The sequence below is a fragment of the Pholcus phalangioides genome, unplaced genomic scaffold (assembly GCF_987345545.1).
Source record: "Pholcus phalangioides strain wild (caught in Gottingen) unplaced genomic scaffold, Ppha-v1.0 ptg000015l_1, whole genome shotgun sequence".
Classification (NCBI taxonomy): domain Eukaryota; kingdom Metazoa; phylum Arthropoda; class Arachnida; order Araneae; family Pholcidae; genus Pholcus; species Pholcus phalangioides.
In genome coordinates, this window is record NW_028301608.1 from 37,330,639 (window position 1) to 37,356,421 (window position 25,783).

Below are 25,783 nucleotides of genomic sequence, written 5' to 3' on the forward strand. Positions count from 1 at the left end.
GTGAGCATTTCTATAGCCATCGTCTCGTTTGATATTCAATTTCATTGCGAGTTTCCAGATTTTTTGCGAGCGCTCTAATATATGTTCGGTTTCAGTCGTTTTCAAATTTATTGAATCTTAAAATTTAATATATGCCAAAAAAAAAAAAAAATCCAAAACCAATCAATGTTTTTTACAAAACTTTTGTCTTTTGTATCTGTCTCAAAAGTTTAGGCACAACACAAAAAAAATCCTGGTACGATACACGCAATTCCGAAATAAAGTGTCAATGATGTTTTCTTGTCCCTGTATTACTTTAAAAAAACATGTTCCCATTGACAGAATCATATTTTGAAGGATTCCTGGCTTCTGGAAATACCAGCGTCCTCGATAGCAATACTGAGTCCTTCTGAAGGACTACTTTCCATGATTCTGAACTGACGGATAAGAATGCCACAAAGATTTTTCATCAGGTTTAGACCCTGCTCAATGCTGGTCAGTCTGAAACTAAGAAAGTTTACTGTGAGAGTTAATTTTTCATGCATGTTGAAGTAGGAAAGGAAGAATTTCCCATGCTGAAACTCCTACTCGGATCTCCGAGACGCTCGTCAAATCGTGGCGAATATCACTCGAGTGTTTTCTGATTCTTCTTCAAGTCTTGTTACTTTTTCTCCTCAACGAATGTTACTTTCAATCATTTTTTCTCCGTGAAACATACAGTTTCTTGTCCCATAAACACTCTCATCTCTTGAGATGTTGTTTTAGGCATGATATGCATACTATTTCTTTTCCAGTTTGATGTTGTTGCAGTTCCTTATACATCAATACACTGTATCTTTTGACATATTTATCCACATATAAATTTTCATATTTTTTACTTTGCACGAAGACACGTTTTGAGTTGATATCATTCTCTAGACACATGTGGCATGTGGTCTTCCAGATCTCGGTTTTGCCATCAAAAACGTTCTCTTTCGCAAAGCTTGACGTATATCTCGGATTGATCGGCTAAGAACATTAGAAATTTGTACAAGTCTCACCTTTCGATTTGCAGTTGAAGATTCTAGACATCTCCTCCCCCGTGAACTGCGATGAATTAGGTGTTTTGATTTCACTAGCAAAAGCTTTCACTCTCTTTCATTCCTCTCTCAAAACACGTAATTTCAGACGATACAATACGTCTTTAAAATTCACATAAAGTGCTCAAACTTTCGAAACAGCGATTTCCCGCCAAAATCAAAAATACATATTATTCTAACTAACCATATTATATTCAATAAAATACATTTATTTTAATGGATTTGGATTGCGCTACAATTTCATACCTATGGATAATATTTTTAATTTGTTTCTTTGATTTTATCACCATTTTCAACGTGCTCTTAAATTTTTGAAACGGACTACTGTGTAGTGGAAAAGGAAGAGAGCGTCTGAAATTAATAAAAATTCTACGACTGACTCTAAAATATGATTAAAATAATTAAAATGAAGGGTCGGGGGGAAAAATGGTTTCAGTCCATTAAAACCAAATTTTTCCGGAGACGGAAAATAAATTTTTTCTTTAGAAATCTGGTATCACTTTCTGCGCATGTGGTGAACTTTGATTATTTTTCCATCTTCGCACTGTAACAAAAATAATTGTTTTGCTCCCTTACATTCCTTCCTTTATTACAGCGGACTGAAGCATTTCTGCTTCAGGTGTTTTACGTGGTCGAAAGAGACAGTTCTGAGCTATGAAAAACCGCAAAAATATTAATTCCGATTTTTTTAGACTGCACTACAATGTGACTAATAGTAAATATTCATAATTATCATAAATTTTTTAAGACATGATTATGAATTTAGAAAAAAGTAGTATTTTTTTTCCTTCAATTCCATGTATGTTATTAAATACGGTAATTTCATACTCATCACATGACAATGTTCTGAAATTTCTTACATTAAAAAAAACATTTTTACAGTGAAAAAGAGTATTTAAAAATTAACGTAAACCCCAAAAAAACCCCAACTTTTAAACTTAGTTTTTAAATATGAGTATTTTTTGATCGAAAATGTCTTTCTTATTATTCTAGTAGGTGTTTGTGAACATGTGTTAATCTAGCATATCAATTTTTATGTGCATTTTTATCTCCCTTCAAAAAAGCAAAAAATAAAAGAGTGGGTGTAAAACTATTTTTAAAAATTGTCATTCGTTTAATGATGTTATAGCATATTTATTGCATTTTTATCCAATGAATTTGAATAATATATTTCCAGTTACTCAAGCACTATATTATGGCTGACAGTAAACATCCATGACCGTCATCAATTTTATAATGCATGATAAAGTTGAGGGAAGAAAGACCTTAAAATTTTTAGGGTTTTCTTTTTTTCTTTTCAGTTCTATGTATATTATTCAATGGCAGGACGACAATTTCAAACTAATTTACTGACAATGCCCTGAAATTTCTTATATGAAAGAAAACATTTTATAGTGAAAAAAAAGTTAATTATAACGAGAACACACTTCTCAAAATAATGACCAATTTCCAAATTTAGTTTCAAAAAATACAAGTATATTTTTAATTGTTTCTTATTTTTTCTTGTAGGCGTTCGTGAATATGCGTTAAATCTAACATATATTAATTTTTATGCATATTTTATCACCCTACAAAAGAAAAAATGGTGGGTGTAAAATTATTTTGAAAAACTATCATTGATTATGATGTGGTGTTGTGTGTGTTGTGTAGCATACATCCAGTAGCATTTTATCGAATGATTTTGAATGATATATTTCCTGTTATTCAAATACTGCATCAGTGATAGGTAAACTTTTTTGATCGGGCCAAAAAATAAAATAAAATCGGAAGCCAATGTAATTTATAACAAAACTCTAGTCATTATAAAACATTTGTATATTATTATTTCAAAACCTGCGGAGGGCTGCCTATCACTGCACTGCATTATGGTTGACAATAAATACCCATAATCATCATCAATTTTCTAATACATGACTTAAGTTTAGAAAAAATATTTTAAGATTTTAGGTTTTTCTTTTCAATTTTATGTATGTTATTCAATTACTGGACGATAATTTCAAACTAACCAACTTGCAAAGTGTTTAATTAATTCCAAAAAATAATAACCAATTTCCAAATTCAGTTCTTAAAATATGTAAGTACTTTTTTAATTAAAAGGTTCTTGTTTTTCTAGTAGGTGTTCGTGAAAACGTTTTAATGTAACATATCAATTTGTAAACATATTTTTATCCTCTTACAAAAAAGCTAAGATTCAAAATAGTGGGTGTAAAATTATTTTTCTAAAAATTGCCATTCATTTATGATGAACGCATGCCGAATGCATTTTCAGATTTTATGTATACCTAAAGAAGGGAATGGAAAACCAGGGCTGACCACCAGTGATAATATAATAGTAACAGTGTATTATTATTATTTATATTAAAAAAAACGAGAACCATCATTTATATACTCCACCTTTTCCACCTCTTTATGAGAATGAGGTCTCTGGTTCAAGGCTCGATAAAATAATAGCTGCATTTCTTTCTTCTTTTTTTTTTTTGTTTTTACATTTATTATTACAAGCACTCTACATATTCTCTTTGTGTTGCTCCTCTGTGTGTGTCCCTTTGTTTTTAGCCTAGAAAAACCATTCAGAGATGACCTTCCACTAGGTTTCACCTCATCTCATCAAAAACAGAAAGGAAGTTTCTACCACAATGAAACTAATTATGCATTTCTTTTTCATTATGAATGAAACGAACGACTCTTGTCGAATAATGAGTACGTTATGGATAACGCATTGCGATATATCTTTTTGTCTTATCTCTCCCACCATTTTTTTTTTCTATAATAGCGCTGAAAGTTCAACGCCCAAAACATGGGGGATTTTTTCCGTGTTTTTATCGGAGTTTTTATGGTGTGTGTGACATGAATCAATTTGTCTCTGGTGCGTTCAGCTTTGCATACATAATTGCATGCAGATTTTTTTTTTTTTTTACGTGCAGCTTATCTGATAACAAGTGATAAAATCTAATTTATTTAGTTATTGAAATTCTAATTGTAGCATGTCTATGCGTGTAATACGCATTTTTAGACTAAAGTTTGGTTCCGATTTCATTCCTCACTTTTTGACTGATATTTCGTTTGCGCAACGTTTCGATTAGAAATTATTTTTCCATTAATTTTCATACAAATTTTAACCCAAAATAAAAAGACTGATATTTTAATTTGGAGGAGTATTAAAGAGTGTTAATTGAGGAGAGTAATTAAGGAGCATGATAGTATTTTCCAAAATTTGTTGACAAAAAAATTAAATTTATCAAGATTTTCAAAATTTAATTTTCAGAAATTTTAATAGGATTTTTTTTCTTGACTATAAACAGAAATAATATTTTTTTAAAAGAGTTTTTTTTCTGATTTTTTTTTTGACACATGATACACAAGATTTCTCGTAATCATAGTTATTAATTATTTTAACTACATATACTCAATTAATTTGTGTTAATCGTGAAGTTGATTAATTGAAAAGTTAGATTAATTAAAAAAAATAACATACTAAATTAATGTCCAATTTTTTTTTAAAACTTTAGAAATATGTTATTTAAAGCAACCATAATCATGTATAAGAATTGTGTGCAATTTGGTAATGAATTTTGAGAGTGGATGAGAGAAAATAAGTTAAATCTATATTTAAAGTTATATTAAATGGGTTATATTTCACCGTTTTGCATATGAAATATGTTTTTTGTCATATTACATGCGTGCGGTGATGAGCTCTGCTCAAGTTTTAACTTGGAAATTTATGTGGGATATTCGTTAATATAAATATTGGCACACAAGCAGGAGAATTATTTTTAATCAATGCTGCTTTACATTGCTCGTATTCGTTTTAGTTGATAATAATTTTTGGACAGTCCCTGAGACACAGAGAGAAACAGACCTACAACGGTACAATTCAGTCATTGCATTCACTCATAGTTAGAAAAATTGGTGACAGATGACAGCGCTACACATAGCAAGCGTTGCACAATAACAAGCTTCACGTTAGGTTCACAACACGTACACTCATATTCCAACATGCACCGATTTATAAGAAATTCCGTAGAGGAAAGTGGACGAGGTGTGTGTGGTTTAGTAGTAATCCTAGAAATTTCTGACCTTTTCTCTTATGAGTTATTAAGCGAAGGAAAAAGAATTGATACGTTTCGTTTTACTCTCCGCAGCATCCGCAATTTTTTCACCCACAAACGTTCAGCTATTTTTCCGATACTTTCGAAATTGTTTTCTTATAAAATTTATCTGGTTTGGAATCAAAAGTTCATTTATGTGACTTTTGACGGCATTAATCCGGTAAAGAATTTTGAGTCCACAGAATTTTGATGAGAACGAAACATATGAAAGATAATGCGAAAATATCTTCAAAAAATTCTTCATAGTTCATATCGAAGAGTTTTGGTTGAACGAAGTAAAATGTAACCTAAAGAATAAGCCTTTTTCGGTGCAATTCAGAAGCATACCACAGCGTTCAGTATTATTTCACAGCAGACCTCCAGCACGATACTAACATTACGCGAAAATTCATATACCAGTCATTTTCACTTCAAAATATGAAAGACTATTTACAGCACCACTAAAGTGCTTAACACTTATAATTCTGACAACATAAATACGTTAGGGCCACACATACACTCAAAACATATTTCCGATACGCACAAATTCATTAGAAATTCCCTAAAAAGGAATTCAAATTTCCCCTCATTCCAAAGCAATGTTTATAAGGTACATGTACGGTTATGTAGTAGTAGCGGAATTTTTCCTTCTAGTGGTTTTACAAAATATTTTTGTACTGCATTTTTTGGAATGACTGGTCAGTGTGTTTTTTTCTCCGATTTCTGCCCTTGTAAACCATATTCGCTACAGTATTTCCATACATTTTGCTTCTTGTATTTCATACTGAAATTTCCAGATTCCAAAATATTCACGGAACTATCTAACATGATGATTCGAGAGCAGCAGCATCTAATATAGACTTCATAAATATTTACAGAAGATTAAATTAACACCACTTAAATTTTTGAAAAAAATGAAGTGCTTGTGAAATTCAAACTTCGATCAAGCGCATTGAACCGATAATGCCAGACTGTGGCATCTGAGTAAGCTTTCAATTTTCTTGTGTTGTCACAAATTGTTTATTCCTCGCGATAAAGGAATGCATCAGCAGCTTAAACATACCCGTACAAAACACTTGAAATTTTTGAATGGTACAACAATGTATGATTCTAGAAAAAATGTAAACTCAGAATTATATTAAACCTGTATCAAACTCAAATTTTTAAATTTTTATGTTAGATGTTGGTCATACAGTGGTAGAAAAAAAACTATAAGGTCACATGAAAAATAGCGAATGAAAAGAAGTACTAATCGGGATTTTTTGAAATGTTTTCTCAGATGATGAATATGACGAAAAATAATACTTTTAAATCTCATCCGAAAATTTGCCTCCAGATCAGGAAGTCCGCATTTTCGATTGTTAAAAGCTTCTGTGACTACCCATTGTACAAATACAAACACTAAGGTCACAACCGGCAAATGGCCCAACGGGGTGGCTGAAAAAAGATGCCAATAAGAAATAGGGATGTCAAATACAACCAAAATACAGCAACACAATATAAAGCTATCCATTCTTAGAATAAGACAACCATAAGTATTCTTTATGGGCATTGTATAATATTTTATCATGTGTATATATTGTTTATAATTTGTGTTAATTGCATTTTTAATTGGGTTGCTGTTTTTTTTTTTTTTGAAATATATGACATCCATATTTTTATGGGCATCTTTTTATCAGCCACCTCGTTGGGCGTTTTGCCTGTTGTGGCGTTGTATTTGTATAAAAGCATATATCACAAAAGAAAAAAAACTAATGATTAATACTATATAATACACTTAATTCGCTGCCCTTAAAAAAGATTATGGTTGTCATAAATCTAAGTATGGATAGCTTCTCGATTCATCCCACTCTGTTTATCATACTTCTTTTTGAATGTGTCAGTTGCGTTAGAGTTCACGACCCCTGGAGGTAAGCTGTTCCTTTTTTTAACATCCCTATTAGTGAAAAACTCCCTGCGACACCACAACCTAGAATTTCACCTTAACAATCGATACTGGTGTCTCATGTCAAAGCAATCGATTGACGGCGTATTAATGATTCGTGGTCCATCCTATCCATCCCGTTGAAAATTTTAAACTCTTCGATCATATCTCCCCTGACACCTGCGTTCCTACAATGTAAACATATTCAAGAAATCAAAGAAGATAAGAATTCAAAGAAAATCTATGAAGAAAGTTTCATAGCTCAAGCCCCGTGTGCCAAAAAAGACTCGCTTAGCTCTTCTCTGCACCCCGCCAACCAAGTCTATGTCCCTCTGTAGGTATGGTTTCAAAAACCTTACAGCATACTCCAGTCTAGGAGGAACTAAGCCAAGGAAAAGTGAAATGACTTTAGGAGAACGCAAAAAGATCTTTCAAGGAGGAAACCGAGCATTCTGTTAGTTTTTTTTTACCACCACTAAAGAATGTTCAGAAAACCGAAGCCACTCATTAATGAGAATTCCCAAATCGATGGCCCTACTTGCATTTGGGATAGTAATACCGTTCAACTCATAAGTGAAACGTGGGTTGTTCGAACCAAAATGAACCACCATGCCCTTATCAACACTAAAGGGGTCATGCTCCATTCATTAGCCCCACGAAGCATTCATTATAAACGAAGTATACTGTAAGGTGCTTTGCATGCGTTTGTAAGGATCAGTCAGGGCAGCGCCTTTACTTTCGGACACACTGTACGGACTTCCTAATCATCTATTGTGGACGTTTCTACTGATTTAAGAGGGATTCAAATCGTTCACAATTTTCTCTGAAGACATTTTTTGTTCCGCTCTCTCGCATGTCAAATTACTGCCATTCTCCTCTGCCAATCTGATGAAGAAGACGGAGTTAGTGTACTGTAGTATACTCAGAATAACATTCGCTGTTCTTTAGGAAATTGGTAATCAGTGTCTTCGACGTATTAATATTCTATCCAACTTTAACAGAAAATATTTTGTATTTTTTAAAACGGGGATCTTACTTTTCTCTGCAACACTTTTAGACCAATGCATTAATTTTTTTGAAATTTTTAGTATGTTTTTGAATTTTGGATACTCAAAAAAATGTATTGAAGACATAATTGTCAGCAAATCTTTAGTATTTCAATTTTTATTTCAAATTTTCACTTTTTAAATTTATTTTTTGTGAAGAAATAATTCACTTCGTTCAAATTTTTCATCAAAGATGATTCAAGGTACATTCATATTCACATACAAAGTTTTTCCAGAATTTTGCTGATTTTTTTTTCCAGTAATTTTTCCAGTGAAATTTTCCAGTTATTTTTCCAGTTTGTGTAATAAATCGCATTTTTACAGTAGGCACTTTCTCTAAGCCATCTTACAAAAAAAACCGGAAAGTTCAATTTCAAGTGCTGCCCTCTGATGAAAGCCCTCAAAGTTTATGTTCACAATATTTCTGAATCAAAACTTACACAATCCTTTCAGTTAGGGCTTAACTCCCTGAGACCAAAATAAAAAAATTCTACAGTAAAAAAAAAGCAGTGTCACATTTGTGGCACCAATGGGAAAGGGATAAGAGATAGCCTTTCGACTCGTCCAGTCTTTACGAATCACGTTTTGCAAGAAAACAACCAAGTCGAATTATTCGAGAAGTTCTTAGAAATGAACCTTAGTCATAACTAGCCATTCCTCTGCCCTGTGTAAAAATTTGCATTAAGGCGTCTTCGCCCCCCCCCCTCCTAAGTGGGACCTGTGCGGGTGCACATGCCTAGTTACGGCAATCTACCTGTTTAGCAAATAAGCTAAGTGAAGTAAGAAATAAGGAATGGTCTTATACTTTTTCTCACCTGCAATTTACTCTTACTCAAACAAATGTATATATTTATAAAAATTATAATTTTTTAATTTGTGAAATTGTTATAATATTTTTAATTTCTCCGAATTTGTGATAAGTTTTCACAAGATGTTATTTCTCATTGTGTTCATCATGTGTGAAAAATTTTATGAACAACTCCGACTTATACATTTTTTAACCGATATTTTTCACCTGGTCTTAAATAATATTTTCCACTGCTGTATAATAATTAGGGAAACGCCTTAAATACTATAATACATGTACTCAAATGCATTTACGTGGGAGACTGAAAATTTATATTTTTATTGTGTGTGTGTATACAACTTTTTTTCTACTCTAATGCTGATTGAGTACTCCCATTAACGTGATCAATCAAGAATCAGATTACGTGTTCCGATAAACGCTATGATGGTATCAATCATATATCTATCTGTTTATAATCAATTCTGTGTTATGAAGATCGTTCATTGTGTTTGTCTTTCATAGGGATCAGGAAGTCCGTCATTACAATTGGGTTTCATGACCTCTTCTTTTGTTTTTTTTCACTTGGTTCAACATAATGAGCATGATGATGTTTCAGATTCCGAAATGATGGTTTTCCAGCGCGTGGGTGATGCTCACAATGAATAGAGGAACTTATTATTGTCCATAGAAATTTTCCAACATTATTCATCATGACTTTTTTCTAAACTTGCATTCGATATGACAATGCCGGAAGTTTGATTTTCAAAAATAGAAATCAGTGATGGATGGAAACCAAGTTGGAAAATATCAATTAAAGTTTGACACCTCTGATTCTTCATGAAAAATTCGCATTTTAAATATGTTTTTTGTGGGTACTCCAGCTAATAAAGTCAACAATCAATAAAATTAGCCGCTTTGTATAGTCAAATTGTTAAAACGGAATCTAATCAATCTAATCAATCTACAATCACATTATAGAATTTCCATTTAACAAAATCAAGCTGCCCCTAAAAAAAATCAAAAACATTTTTGAAATGAAGTTTATCTACTTAAAAACTGGGTGAAACTTGAAAGGAAATTTAAACTTGTTATTTTATTAAACTCATTTTGATCTCATCTAGAATTAGTTTGCAAATATTTTAAAATTTCAGCAAAAGAAAAACACGAGAAGTCATGAAATAAGAGCTGAATCAGAGAACGACGAAAGAATCTGGAAACTTTAAAATTAGGATTTCTACTACTAAATCGATAACTTCTGTATCGATAACTCAACACTCAATGAATTAAATTCATTAAAAAAATTCGTAAAAATCCAAAATAATAAAATCAAAAGAGTCAGCCGACCAGATAGAGGTTTTTGAAAATGTATCAATGACATTGAGAAAACAATGACAGATTCTGCCAAAAAGACTAATCCAAGTCTTCGAGAGAAAATGTAAAACATAATATCCGTGAAAACACTTCTATAAAAGCTATTAATGCACTGTAATGTGTATGTGCTAGTTTATAATTATAAATTAATTAATAAAATACTATTTATTAACAGACGTGTCAATTCACCGTTGCAGAATATATTATATTTTCACTTTATAAAATTTTTCTTTGGAAATATAGGCTATATATTTTTCATTTCAGTTTTTCATTCGCCGGTTATAAATCAGCCGCTTAATAAAATCAAAATTATCAGCATGAAAGCGATTTTAACAGGAGACGGACGCTGTACTAAACATACTAGTATGAAAATTGATGACACTGGAAAGATTTCGAAGCAGTCTTCCAGCGTTATCAATAAGAACCATAAATAAATAAAAAAAGTGAATACTATGCATTAATCCAAACAGAATCTATTGCAATTACAGTTATTCTCCAATTAAAAGTTCAACTATATTTTTTTCTATTCTGGGAATTTCCAGATCGATAAGCAATTCGAGAGAATTCAAAGTTATAAATACAAAACACTTCCAAACAGCATGCACGCATGCTACTTCATGTTTGCCCAACTGTTATAACCTATTAACTGCAACCACATGAGGTGATTGACAGATGGGCCGCATAATTGCAATTCACAAGAATTCAGGTCATGTAAAAAAGAAATAAAATAAAATAGATAAAAATCGAGTTTAGGCAGTTGTGATTGGATGTTTTTTTTCTATTATTTATTTATTTTTTTTCTAAATTCAATAGAACTGGTTACAAAGGTGTTTAGGAAGTAAACATCTGAACATTGCATTTTAAAAACCTCATTCGATATTTCAAAAACTCAAATACAAGGGCGTTTTTCTAAAGAGTGAAAAATTTCGAAAAAAAAAAAAATTGAATAATTTATATTTTCAACACACATACGGGGGGTGAAGATGGGAAAAATGTTTTTCCTTATGTCATGTATGGAAAAATTATACTGTAAGTATTATTGTTATTGGCTTTAATCAGTTGTAAGGCGACAGGCAGACTCGTAATATACAGGAGAACGTATTTGGGTCATGGAACTGTAAGGTCTCATCGCTTACATAAACGATGAAGAAGAAATAAAATAATGGAAATAAATAAGTAAAATGTTTCAGAAATATATATATAAAAAATAGAGACAGAGAGAGTTCTCTCTCTCTCTCTTTTCTTCTTGTTCGATGGTTTCCCTATCAATTTATCTATTCGAGTAAATAAGTTTTTCGCACTAAATAAGGCCGATGACCTTAGGCGCAACAGTGTTGAGGCCCCAATTACGGACCGAAAATGAGTTCTTTGAATTTTGGTTGCTGTTACCTGCGTGTATGAAGATGTTTGTTATATTTATTGCTCACGTTTTTTCTCTATTACTATTATTCGTTTTATATTAAGAATAAAAGCTTTTAAGGGATAATGAAGATCGACTGAACAATTTCTACTCATTGCGTCGAGTATTGCGTACTAACAGGCATTTTATTATGCTTAGATAATAGCCGTGAAAATTGCTCTACGAACCAATTCAGTTGGTATTGGCCTTGGTATACACTCAGAACGAAACTCTATTGAAAAAAAAAAAAATGTTTTTTTTGGCTTCTATCAATTATGTTTTTACTATCAATCATGTCTAGATTTCTGTGACTGCAAATGGGATGAATAGCTAATGATTTACGCCATCGTGGATTTTTTTTTTCCATTGTGATAGGTCAATTAGGATTTCATAATTTCGATCGAATCAATTCGCTCTGACATGAATCGATTCAATACGCGATTAATTTGATTTGCATGTATACGTAGATTTGGAAATATATATCTGTCGACGTGTTGAGATGTGGTATTTATCGTTCAACATGTGATATTTCAATGCTACATTCCTCGAAAAATGCATTGTAATTATTTAAACGTTGGAAAAATTATTATTTTCTCTTGTTTGATAAATTACTGAAATGATAGCGATTCAAAAAGGTATTGCCAATTCATATTCTTTTGAAAATAATACCTATTAATCAAAGCTTCTTTTTGTAAAATTAACAAGAATATTATTTGTTTTTAAAAGTAAAGGTATCTTATATACAAATTTAAAACATTCGAACGATTTACTTTGCAATAAAATATGCTTTAAGTACTTTATCTCTTGTTTACTCTGAGGAATTCTTTTCCCCACTAAAATTACTGTAGGTACGTTCGGAGAAAGTATTTTTCCTGAATAAAGCGGTATTTTTCGATAATGACGAATTGATATAAGTATTCATCAACAAGATAACTATATTAGTAGAAGAACGAAGAACGAAGTCCACTAAAAATATCATACTCCCTCCGCATGAGCCGGCAAATGGCAAGGGAGACCAGCATGCAGGGAATATCCATGTTCCGGCATATGCAGGGAAATTCGAGTTACAGATTCTAGAAAATTTTTGAATAGCTTTAATCTATAACTCCATTAAATTGGCTGAATGCATATTGTGAGTCTTATTAAACCTAGCTTTTCCGGCATGCCAGGAAGGAATCAAACTCCAGCTGAGAATACAACTGCGAATTTTTGGGATTGTTTTACTTGTACATCATACATCAGAGGGGCACCGAAATCATCGCTCGAACGGGTGAGAATTTAATATCGAGCCATCCTTGAAATGCTATGTTGAAATTACTTTGTTAATGATCTTAACACATGTGGAGTGAAGTTCTTTAAATGCTTGATTATTTAACCTGTTTTACCGCCTAAATGTATTCTAGTGATCAAACCGTAAGTAAAAAGTATGGCATCTAGTGATCTAACATGGGAGTGAAAAAATTCACAACCACTGGGACAAGCAAAGAAGGTATTTCCTAAGGGTAAATAGTTCATTCACGAATAAATAAAATTCACCTTTTGCATCGATAAGTCATTAAAATAAAAAAACCAAAGTCGGGATGCTCTCACTTTCCCTTCAGCTCATAATTGCACCATTGCTCAATCTCGATCGAATAAATCACATCGAAATTGTTTTAATTGATTAATAAATCAGGTTTCGTTTTACTCTGTTCATATGTGTATGACTTCGTAGTGAGAGTGAGTGTGAGAGAGAGAGAGAGAGAGAGTGGTGTAAAAAAGCATCTCAAAGCAGTTATAGTTGCATAACAGGAAGGGGGATCGGAGAAACCGATTCCTTGCACAATTGCATCTCTAATCAGTAGAAAAAAAAAAAAACCAAGGGCCGAGCCCCCTTCACACAAAACTTTCTTGTGCAACAGGTTTTCATGAACAAGCGATAAGTCGATAGATAGGTTTTGAGTGAGTTTGTGTGTAATGTTTGTGTATGTGTGTCCCTATTTTAACCTCCTCATTGGGATCACAGCAAGAGGAGGTTTTTCGATCCGAGTTCACACGCCAAAAGCCTCTTAAGTAATCGGGGCCACACGAAACCTCAGGGTAAAATGATGGGCAGAAAGAAAGACGCTAATAAAAAAAAATCGAAAGCGGCAAGGACGAAAAAACGACCTTCTTTTTCACTTGTTTCTATGATAAGCCCTCGCAGGCGAAAGTTAATTGACGGGTTCTATCGTGTTTGGATTCAAAATAACTCCTACAGCATCACTCTTTTGCCTACTAACCCTCATGTGAGTCATGATTTCTATATTTCTCCTCCGATCTCGTGTCCATCATTAGGTGCTTTCGAAAATAACAATGTCACATAAGTGTAACCTTCCGGGTGTGTGCGTATAGCCTTTTTTTTTCTGCACAATACTATTTTATAGCTTGTTTTCTTTCACCCGAGAGCTATATTTGGGCTCTTCACAAGCTGAATTCCGCTTCTTAAAGCTACTTATTTATTTAATATGTCACTGGGTGCTCGGTAATGAAGCGCAACCGATGGTTACTTCGTTTTTGAAGTCGATACTGGAATGCGGAAAAGGATTACGGTCGGTCAATACTTATTGTAAGTGATTGTGTCACGCGCAAACAAAATATATAATACATTTGATGAACATGAAAAAATGTATCGTGTAGAAAAGTTGAACGTAATGGAAGAGTTTCATCATAAACTCCTATTTTTCGTGAGATGCCACTGACGATTTCTGTTGCAAACCTCGAAAACTTTTTGACCCAACGTAGAGCTTTCCAGGACAAGGAGATAAGAATGGTGGCTCAGGATGAAGAACCAGATACGGTGCTTCACGAAGGAATACAAATTATATATGGTTGATTCTACACACAGAGTAAAATATGGCAAAAAATAAAGTGAAAAAGAGGGAATATTCACCAAAATAGGTATACTAACATGTAGGAGGTTTAATAATCAAGCATTTAGACAGCTTTAAGACTCTTAACCCTTAAGCGTTCTCATCATCCACAGGAAATGTGGTAGTATGCTCAATCATCCTGTGATGATTTAAAAACGGGTTTTTTTTTCAGATGGAATTCTTAAAATGACATATAGATGGCGTACGATATATATTCTACTTATTATTATTTATGTAATCTCAGACAGGTTTGCTTGTGCTCTGTAGTACGGGTTTTCATGGGATTGAGTGGGAGGGGGGGGGTAGAATGTTTCCCTCCAATCGCTAGTGAATCAGTGATTGTGGGCTTGAACCTAGATTTTGTGTTTGTATCACCACCCTTTTCCCAGACTAAGGTTTGAGTTGAGTGTCATCTATCTTTCATTTTCGTTCTCCCGCAGAGAGAGAGAAGAAGCATTTTTCTCTGATTTTGCCTCAGTCGAAGGGTTAAGTTTGATTACGTATTTTCATGCTCATAATCCCCGTTTTTTTCAATTAACATTAAAAGCATCAGAATATCTCTTTTGGAAATTTGCAATAGAATAAGACATTTTGAAAATTAGTTTTTAATTGGATAATTTCAAGACAAAATATAGAGATGGGTTTAAACGGGACCGTTAATTTCACTCGTGCTATAATTTTACCTACCATCTACATTAGAAAATTCACCAAAACTTCTTCAAAATATGGGAGTAAGTTCGTTAAATCATGATTGATCTTTTTAGGGCTAATCGTTTAAACTTTTTTTTTTTCAGTGTCTTCTTTTCAACATTATCATATTTATAGTTCCCTATGGGTTACACCTGCGTCAACGAGTAGAACAAGTGGAACCCATGACTGATTGTGCTTCAAAATCATCCATAAATTATCATATGATAGATAATCATAGATTATCACAAATGAATGAATGAACAAAGGGAAAATAGTCATTTCAACCATAAAAAAATCCCAAACATTTTATTCTTTTTATATACAAAGCGATATTTTTATTAACGATATTTTTGTGTAGAAAACTCGCACTGTAATAATCCCTTTCCCCTAAACTTTAGCCATTATATTAGGCAAATGAAAAGGAAAATGTGAATTTTCCCGCATTCTTAAATTCTGAAGGTGATAAAAATGTCAAAACTCCATAACTTGTAATGATACTTCTAGCTTCAATGTTTAGCTATTGAAAGTAGACAAAGGTAGTAGCAATTCTTTTTCCAAATTTTGCTTCCAGACGGAGTCGGACTAACTTCGGTTGGTCTCCCAAGGAACATCTTTACTGGCTTTTTATTTGTGTATTTGTTCATTGACCAATACGAAGTCACCAACTTTTGCTTCTGAAATGGTTTCTGACACTGTTTATTGAAATTTAAAGTCATTCCTCCTATTGCTCGACATTCATCGTTTAGTCCAGTAGAAGAAGCTTGTGTTGACTCAGGAGCTTTCCCCCCCCCCACCACCTCAGTTTGGTCCTGTGGTTGATAAAGCCAGGGCAAGTAGGCAGAGACGTACGCAGCGAGAAGCCCAGAGAACCATGCTCCCCCCCCCCCCGCCCAAAGACGATCAAAAATTGAAACTATTTTCAAGTATCTTAATAAAACAATTAAGATATTGAAAGGAAAATGCTTCTGTATGCTGCTATATTAACCCTTTGCGATCCAGAGGTATTTTTGGAAATTTCGTTGGTATTTTTATATTTTGTACTTCAATGGCGCCCCCGCAATCATGATCACAGGCATAGGCAGAAATAGACTTGAAAGTCTGGGAGGGGCATGTGTGTGTGTGATGATGATGATTTCAATTCATATATATATATCAGTATTTCCCAAAGTGGGCAATATCGCCCTTCTGGTGGGCGATGGAATAGTCCAGGGGGAGGGCGAAAGAAGCTATTGATTTGACGTAGGGTCTTATGGGTTCGCTTGGGATGGAGGGGGGGGGGCAGAGAAAATATTTCCGACGGGGGGAGAGATGGAACAAATAGTTTTAGAAACTCGGATATACGTATGCATATACACATTGTTGTATATACATTAGATCAGTCGGCTCCGCTCACGATCACAGGAAAACACCTGGATGCTAACTTTTGCGTTTTTGGAATAACTTATGAATTTTGCTAAGAAGCCGAATTTACAGGAACCTTTCTGTAATCGTGAGGCTATAATAACAATGAAGTATCGTTTTTCCCTTCACGTCGATTCCACCTCGACAATAGGACCTCAAAGGGCTAAAAAATTTCTTTACATTTAAAAAGTTGTTTGGAGTTAGTTACTGAAAATTCTCTGGAAGAATTTCGTTGTGCTCCATGAAAAAGTTCATCCTGCATACGCCCCTGTAAGTAGGTAAGGGATGAGTGTAAATTTTTGGGTTCCACTTGTCCCAATATAGAAAAAACGAGGGGAAAAAGTGGGGCTTTTTAATATATATATATTCCTACTTTCCTTAAGAAATATCATAACTATATTATATTGACGCATCAAAAACTAAGAAAGAATGGAAGGAATGAAACTAAAAAGGAAAGATTTACCTCCGAAGTATCGATTATAAGGCTAATTCATACTGTCAGAAATGATTGAATGATTGAAATGGAAACAGCAATTGAAATGAAAACCTCAAACTAACAGGTAGCAAATAGCAACGTGATTGCAAAAATCTAACATCCTCCAAACGAAATCTCCTGGTAACTTTCTCTATCTTCTACATCAAACTAACCGAAATTATGAAATTCAGGGCATCCTGGGTGCAATGCGCTATTCATTACCAGTAAATATATAATTATAAACCAAGAATAGCGTAAAGAAAAGATCATCAGCTGTGGATGAAGTCTCCAAGTTCATGACGATTGTACAAAATACACGGAAACAAACAATAGAGCTCCTAAGCATACACTTCTTAATGATTCTGACAAAATCCTATCTAATAATGACACATTACGCTCGTTTTCTTCTCTTTTATTTGAGACTACGAATCCAACTATGTTAGATCACAAACCTCAATTTCACGCTGGCAAAGTAACAGGGGCGTCAACCACATTTCAACTGCCATTAGTTAAGGATGGTTACGAATAATAATAATAATAGTAATACAAAAAAAATGGTACTTCCTTTGTTATTTTTTTCTTCCATTATACAGTGAAAGTCGGAAACATAGAAACACTAAAGTACACTTAAAATGAGAAGAAAACAAAATTGGGTGGACTTCCTCTCAAATCACTTGAATGTGTAATAGAAACAGAAAAACAACAAAACGAGTTCTTATATATCAAGTAAGCTCTCTCTCTTATTTTACTTGCACACTCCCAAACTGAACATTAAAACATTTTCCTGACACATTGAAGTAAAAAAAACCACTATATATTGACCCACATTAAAGCGAATATCTCAGTTGAATAGAATGGAGAAAAAAAAAAAGTTTTATTGTCATTATCATCATCATTCAGCGCTTTCTCTTTCAATATTTTGATATTGCTTAATAGTTTTTTTGTATGTTTATACAAAATCGTGGGAGTAACATTGAAGCGTTTCTCAATGTGTTTTTCTAAGGATTTTTCCAAACAACAGAAAAAACCCCGAACTAAACTAGATCACGAGCTCCATTTTTTTCTTATACTTTGTACATGGAACTACTTCTAAGAATTCTTATGGAAATTATGAAATAACAATCTATAACCTCTCAGAAGTGATATCTCCCACGCTTATATATTGTATGTGGATAGATATTCCATTCAGGTTCCCGAAGAAAAATGGTATTTTTTACAATGATTCATCAAGTTAAATGGAATGCACAATCGTTATGTCATATTGATCGTAAAACTCATGAATATTTTCACTCGAAATTGGTTTACTAACCAATGAATTCATGAACTCATGGATTGGTTTTTTTAAGAAAATAATGTGGAAAATGATTGATCTTTCTCTTATAGCATTTTTCATGAATATTTTATTTAGCGGAATAGAATTATACATATTTCAAAACTCAGACATTTCTGAATACGTACGCATTTGGAAATGCCGTTTCAATTTTCCATTTTCACAAAGAACTAGAGCAACAGAAAAATTTACGAGCGCAGATCTTGAAATGGTGGTTACAGTGTATAACTATAATTTGCATTTACGTCTTCTAGTAGGAAAGTGTGAAAAATTTGCATAAAGTAGATTGAATGTCTCCGAAAATGGCTACTTTATTTTACTTTACTTTTACATTGCTACTTTAATTACTTTCTCTTCTTTGATAAAAAAAAAAAAAAATAGAACATCTGACTTGAAAAGGATACATGAATATTTTCATACAAATGTACATCAACATGATCGAACATGTGTTGTATATCTTTCCTGGTTATATTCCTGATTACATAAGTACACCTATAACAGTTCAACCTTAGCATCACGGGTGAAGTGAGAAGTACATTTCTGCAAACCCAAAATTACGAGTGCATTTGCTTGGACAGTATGAAGAAACGCATGCTTATATTGTAAATATACATTGTAATGTGGACGTCTTTGATCTCCAGTGACAAAAAAAAATCAAAGATCTAAATTAGGCAGCAACCATGGATCGCATTATCGTTATTTTCAAGCGATAATAGCTGGCTTGCATTTGGATAGCTTTTTTTTTTTTTTTTTTGTGTGTGTGTTACCACAATATCTTGATAGGATTAGCATCAAGTACCGTTATCGGATATCACAAAATAATCGAAGTATCGGTGAAGTATGATGGGCATGGCCAGATTTTTGATGAAAAAACATCGTTTCGATTACCAATCTTCAGTTGCTGAAACCGGAAAATAGAAATGAATGTGTCAGGAGACTTCTCTGGATGCAGGTGTGCATTAAGCTATACCTTTTCATTCCGGAAGTTTAAGACGTGCATGGACATTGGCATATTGCCATGGAGATGGCAATACATTTTTCCATATGAATTGAAGCATCTTCTTTGTCTGCTCCATAGTTTCCCAACCTTTTTTGTCCCACACACACATCACCCCCTTCGTCAGAAATTTTTTTCTCCCATCGCCCTCCAACGCAATCTAACCCATAGTATCCTATGTTATACCCGTTGCTTCTACCGCCCCCCCCCCCTCCCGGAACATACCATCGCCCAGCCAGGGGTCGTTAACACCTACGTTGGGAATCACTGGTGTACTCCATGCAAATATTTTACCACCGATATGCTCAAAAAGAATCTGTTAGACCGTAAAAATGCAAATTAACGGACTGCGAGAGTGTCAGTGAAGTGAAGTATGATTTTTTCTTTCCTAGTCACCATCTCTGCATAACAACCAGTTTCCTGCACAAGTGGAGAGGACATCTTTCTTTACATATACGTCTCCCTCTGGTGGCCGTCATGTCGTTTACGGGCTATTGGATGATTGCTTATCCCCGTCCATCACACGGTACCGTTTAGCATACATGCGCTTCAAAGAAAAAATTTCTATATCGCAGTGGTAGCGCTTTCACCCTGACTGCGAGAGAGCTGTGGTTCGAGTCCCAGAAGAGGGCAGTGTGAATTTTTCTTCCTTGGTCATCATTTTTGCATAACAGCCAGTTATTTTGTGCATGTCTTGTATGCAAATTACAGTAATACTCTAAATCTGAGCTTTCCAACATGAGCATTTCATGAACTGAGCTCGTATATTTCTGAGATGCTATAATTTTTAGAAACAAACATGTATTCTTTTTTCTTTTTGTTATCATAAACAATGCAATTTTTTTTTTCATTGAAACAAATTTATGAATAAGAAACAAAAAAAACCCATTTTTTAAGTGTTTTCGTTTAAACTTTAAAATCTTATAAAAGCTTGATTTCTATCAGAAAACAAATCTTTCCTGATCCGTATCAGATGAGGAAGACTTATGCGCGCCATTTTTATTGCATAAAATTTATATAAATCTTTAAATCATGAACTTTTATGATACCTTCTGTTGGTATTTGAAAAGATGTTTGCGGAGATTTCGGTACTGCGATGGATTATTATCGGAGTAGATACATATAGATATCTTGGATAAACTGCGTTTCAAGTTCCATAATATGAATTATATTTTATGTAATCCCTTTTTGAAAAGTAATAAATATTGAAATATTACAACTAACTTGTAAGAAATAGAAATTCGAGTCTGTATAGGATGTCGATTATAATAAATAAATTGTATTAAATCGATCAAAATGTATGCGCGTTATCTACTGGATCCATTTTATGCTAAATCTTAAATGGCCGTATGTACACAGGAAAACAAACTTTCATTTCAATGCAGAGTCAAAACGAAGCATTCGTGTTAAAAAAAGTTTGAACATTGTATATGAACCGATTCCCATTATACACGGTCATAAAATATTTCATTTTATGTAATTACAGGATGTTAACGAGAATATTTGAAAGTTAATGTGCAATAAAACTGTTGAAAGGGTTTATATGTGTAAGAAAGTCATTAAGAAAATTAGGTGTAATTTATGCAACTGCAGTGTGTTTTTTCCCCTTCGGATACAGTTAAAAAAAACTGTTGAATAAAGCTGTGTATTATTAACACACACACATTAAGAGGAAATTAATTTATTTATATTTTTCAATTTTTCCAGTTTCATCACCTGATGTCCTCCGACGAACTTCGAAGGATATTTCAAGTTGACACTCCTGATAAAGGTAACAAAGTTATCTCTGTAAGAGAACTTAATTTATTTATTGATACATTAGAGTTGCGTGTGATAATTACGAACCATAATGACAATTTATTAGTAGTTGTTCGAGATTTCGCATACATTCTAAACTAGTTATACCTATGCACCAAACAGATATTTTTGTTTTTACGAAATCGTGATTGCTTCGAGATATGCTAATAGGGGGGAAATCCAATCACTATTCTAACACCGAACAGTGATTGGAAACCCCAAATGATTTCCCTGATATATGATGCCGTCTGAAGATATGCTCGAAGGAAGCCGTGAAAGAAGTTTATAAAATAATATTATACAGGGTGCTCCAATGGATACGTACCATCCGCTGAATAATGATCGAATTTCTTCTGAGATCATCGAGATGTGCAATTTATTATGAAACATGAGATAAAAGTGTGTGTGTGTTTTTTCAATCTCTACACAAACGGAGTGTGCTGAAATCCCAGTCACTTGTCTGGTAAGATGTGTTGGAGATCCATGTCTCTCTAAAGTTATTGTTCACTTATTTTAGATTTCAGAACATCAATGTAGCTTATAGCAAGTAGTAGTAGTAGTAGTGTGTGTGTGTGTGAGAGAGAGAAGTGAAATGCTCTAAAAATATAGCCCCATAATCCATAGATAACGATGCCAAATGCCAAAAACATTTTCAAATGTGATGTGATCGCTAAATTGTAGTAAATAATTTCTAAATAAGAGTCTAAGGATTGAATAAAATTTTCTGATTCCATTATGCTTCAACATGAGAAAAGTACATGAAAATATTATTTATGGCCGTTTTTTTTAAGCAAAATATCATGCTTGTCTCCTAAGAAATTGGGCTAGCGCCTGAATATTGTTTTAGATGTGTCAAGCCCTGGATTAATTCATTACGCTATATTCCGAGAAACGCAACCCGACTCCACCACTTACATATCAAATACCCCCATGTTATATATCAATACGATCGTCTCGATATCTGAATCTGCTGAGATTTGATGCTGCGTACCTACAATGCTGCGTAGGACAGTGACTCCCTAATTTTAGTGTGCCTACAGAGTGCCTGGAAACCAGCTTGAAATGCTTCGAGGCATTTCGAATCTTATTACGGAGGAGAGGTTGCCGAGAACACAAAGCAATCCCAGGATTTGACGTGTGTTTTGAATACTCTATGTAAATCGGGAATATTCGGAGGCTATTGCTTAAGAATTAATTATCATTGGCTTATAGCCATCCTAAAAGATTCGGCATTTCATAAAGCCTATAGAATAGAGGTCCACAACCTAATGTCCTCTGGGGCAGTGGCGCAATTATTTTACTTGTAGCCCAGAAATAATTAGAAGGTCGCGACGCTACAGCTATTTGAAGTAGCCGTTTGTGACTATAAGTTTGGACATATGTACCACAGCCCTCATACAGTGAAACCTGTTTATAACGATTCTGTAGGGACTTGAAAAATATTTTTATAGGTAGGTTTCGTTCTAGACCAGTGTTTCTCAACCGCTGGGTCATGTCTGGCACAACAGTACCTAACACTAGTCACACTGGGACGTGAGTGATAGCAGTTTCATTTTTCCGATTACTTTCTCGTTAGCTGAGTCTATGACCGGGCCTTTCACTTACACAAAAGTCATTTACCGGGCCGCGGGCATCCAAAGGTTAAGGACCACTGTTCTAGACAGGTGCGCCATTTCCTAGTGAATAGGAATTCCTATTGATATGTCCCGTTCGACCAAACGGGACATATGGTCATCGTAGTTACCAGAAACATCGTTTACTACCAGGATTTTTTTTTTCAAATATACATTAGTTATCAATCGGTTATTGTTATCAGAACCCCCTGAATCCCGATTTGATCACATGAAGCGGCATGCACTGTAATAGAAAAGACATCGGGTGGTATGCATTTTGTAATATGTGTAGAACAATATCTTATCCCCATTCAGAACCGAAATGGACATATAAATTCCAAATGGGAAATAGTGTGCTTCGTGACAGTAAGAGAACTCGTTAAATTCTTAGCTAATCAAGTATACTAACGCACGCACATGACAAATTAACTGCCCACGATAACCGATAACAAAGAGGGAGTAATTCATCCAGAATGTGGGTACTGCTGCTGGATTGTTCGAAAATTCCTCTATTCATGCCCGACTATTCCTCATCACGCATTCACAGATCTGAAGATATCATAATTATGTAACTGGGTCACTAGGAAAAATAAAGAAGCGCATTTCTTTTGTTGTTGATGTTGTTGTTTAAGGTAGTACCGATTTCTTTTTTTTATATATTTTTCTTTATGGCCCAAGCCTCCGCTAATCTGTTCTTACGCTTTTCTTTTCGTAATAGAAGATGAAAGTGACCTTCTGGTCTTCCGGGGTCATCACCAACAGGCTGTTTGAAGATGATGCGCACCACAAAAGACCAGAAGGTCGCTTTTAGGAAGGAATCTAATTGCCTTCTTATATATTATGCCCCTTTAATACCAGTTCTACTTCTTTAGTTCTCTCTCTACGAGAGTTCTTTGTTCTCTGGACGTCCTTAAAATAGCATAGTTTTGTTTCATTTTTCTTCTGCAAAGCCGTAAATCGTTTATAAATCTTTCTTTAATGCGATGAGCAAAGATATTAAATCCCCGCGATATTTTTATACGAATTATTTTATTAAGTTTTTCTCTTCATTTCTTATGCTATATACGAAACATACGGGTAATTACGTGGTAATGCGAAAGCGAAGAATGATGAACTAGGGTGGAAGCGTTTAATATAGCCTGGAATATTTTTAGGTCCGTAACAAATGCGCTAAGCTTTGATGATGAACATGATTTTGTGGTTATATAAAAATGGATCTAAAAATAAAATGCACGAAAATAATGTTAACCTTTTTTTTTAACACGTGAGAATCATTTTTCGGTCGTAAATGTAATTCGTATGAAAATAATGTGCTCTTTTTTGCCCCCTCTATAACCCTGAGTGGAAACTCTTCAAACAAATTACACGAGTAAATCTCCTTGAGCCCATTTCGTCCGCTAACATCGATCAACTCTCTTTCATCGTCGTCCATATTGAATCTACCTTAAGTATTTGTACCTCTAAAAAACTTTTGAGCGCTTTGAAAGAGATCCTGAAAGAGAAAGGAACGCTGAATAAAAATGAAATCGATGAGAAGATTCTGGTTCTAAAGAGCATTGGTATAATGAGAAGTTCCAATTTTTCAAACATTTCTTTCACACTACAGTGTAACATTATTCAATCGAAACTGGGGCTGAGTTGATTAGATCTCGGCTGTGGAGAGGTAATTAAGATATTTCACCGAATATATCTGCCATAAATATGGTTGAAATGTTCGGAAATATAGAAGTTTCTATGGACCTTGGTTCTATAGCCCCAGAAACCGCTAGGATACTCCAAGAATTTATTCCATAAAAATTTCAAACCTGGTTCATGGGAATTTCGAATGGGTGGGCGTAAGTTCACCGTACCTTCGTATGGTGGTATACTAATGCCCTGACCGTGTCCGCACTATACTTTTATAAATTATTGTATTTTCTTGCGTAAAATCAGTGGAGTTATTCGTTAGAAAAACATCGGAATTGCTTAGGGAGGATTATATAAAAATGCGTGATACCTGTCTAAGTAGGTAAGGGGCCATTCAAGTATTACGTAAGCAGATTTTCAGTCATTTTTGACCCCCTCCCCCCTTGTCAGCAAAAGTCAGCGAAACACTGACCCCCCCCCCCCCGTCAGCAAAATTTGGTCATCAGCTTAAAATATTTCATATCTTCAAAAAGGGGTGGTTGATGACATAAGCAACCTTCATACCTCCCCCTTTTAATCAAAAGTCAGCAAATCCTAAACCCCATCCCCCCCCCGATGCTGACGTAATACTTGAATGACCCCTAACCGTGTGGTGGCTTGGTCCATATCCAATGGGATTTTTAACCGTAACAGCCACCATTGAGAGCTGCGTGTTATCTGCAGCTCTTTTTTCCCCTGCGAGGTTGGAATAGAAATAAATACAGTGATACCCCGGCAAACAGAGATACATTCGAACTTGGCTAATTCGAAGTCCACTGGAAAAGTCACTGGAAAAAAATTCGAATTATCCAATTATTGATGTATTCTGGACCTGTAGAATAACTACAAATTGCAACTTAATTGTCAACATTGACATACGATAATAGTAATCATTTATTAAAATTTTATCATCGATTACGAAACTGCTTTCCAAATTTAAATAATTTTTAATTGTAATATACTAGCTACAGTTCTCGGCGCTGCCCGGGTTTTCTTCGATTACTCGGAGGATTAAAAAAGTGACAAATCATTATAAAGGCATGGACTATTATACGTAATACGGGCAGCATTAAAGAAGTCACAAACCATTGTGAAGACATATAAATGTCTGAAACGCATTGCTAAGGAGCCATAGTAACCAAAGTAAACAATTCAAAAGTGATTGTTGAGGCTAAGAAACCGTTGTTGCCCGACAGTTTGTTTGCCCATTTGGGGCATTTGCCCAGCTCTGACGCACTTTTAAAGTAGCCT

General features: G+C 34.1%; 1 protein-coding gene across 3 annotated transcripts in view; it reads left to right on the plus strand.

Moving 5' to 3' along the window:
* Positions 1–25,783, plus strand: part of LOC149075949 (A disintegrin and metalloproteinase with thrombospondin motifs like) — a 200,404-nt gene that overhangs the window by 148,152 nt on the left and 26,469 nt on the right. For all 3 annotated transcript variants that reach the window (XM_089243477.1, XM_089243476.1, XM_089243478.1), the window contains exon 3: positions 21,165–21,228. In XM_089243477.1, coding sequence (XP_089099603.1) covers positions 21,165–21,228 — 64 coding nt within the window. The remainder of the gene's footprint in view (positions 1–21,164; positions 21,229–25,783) is intronic.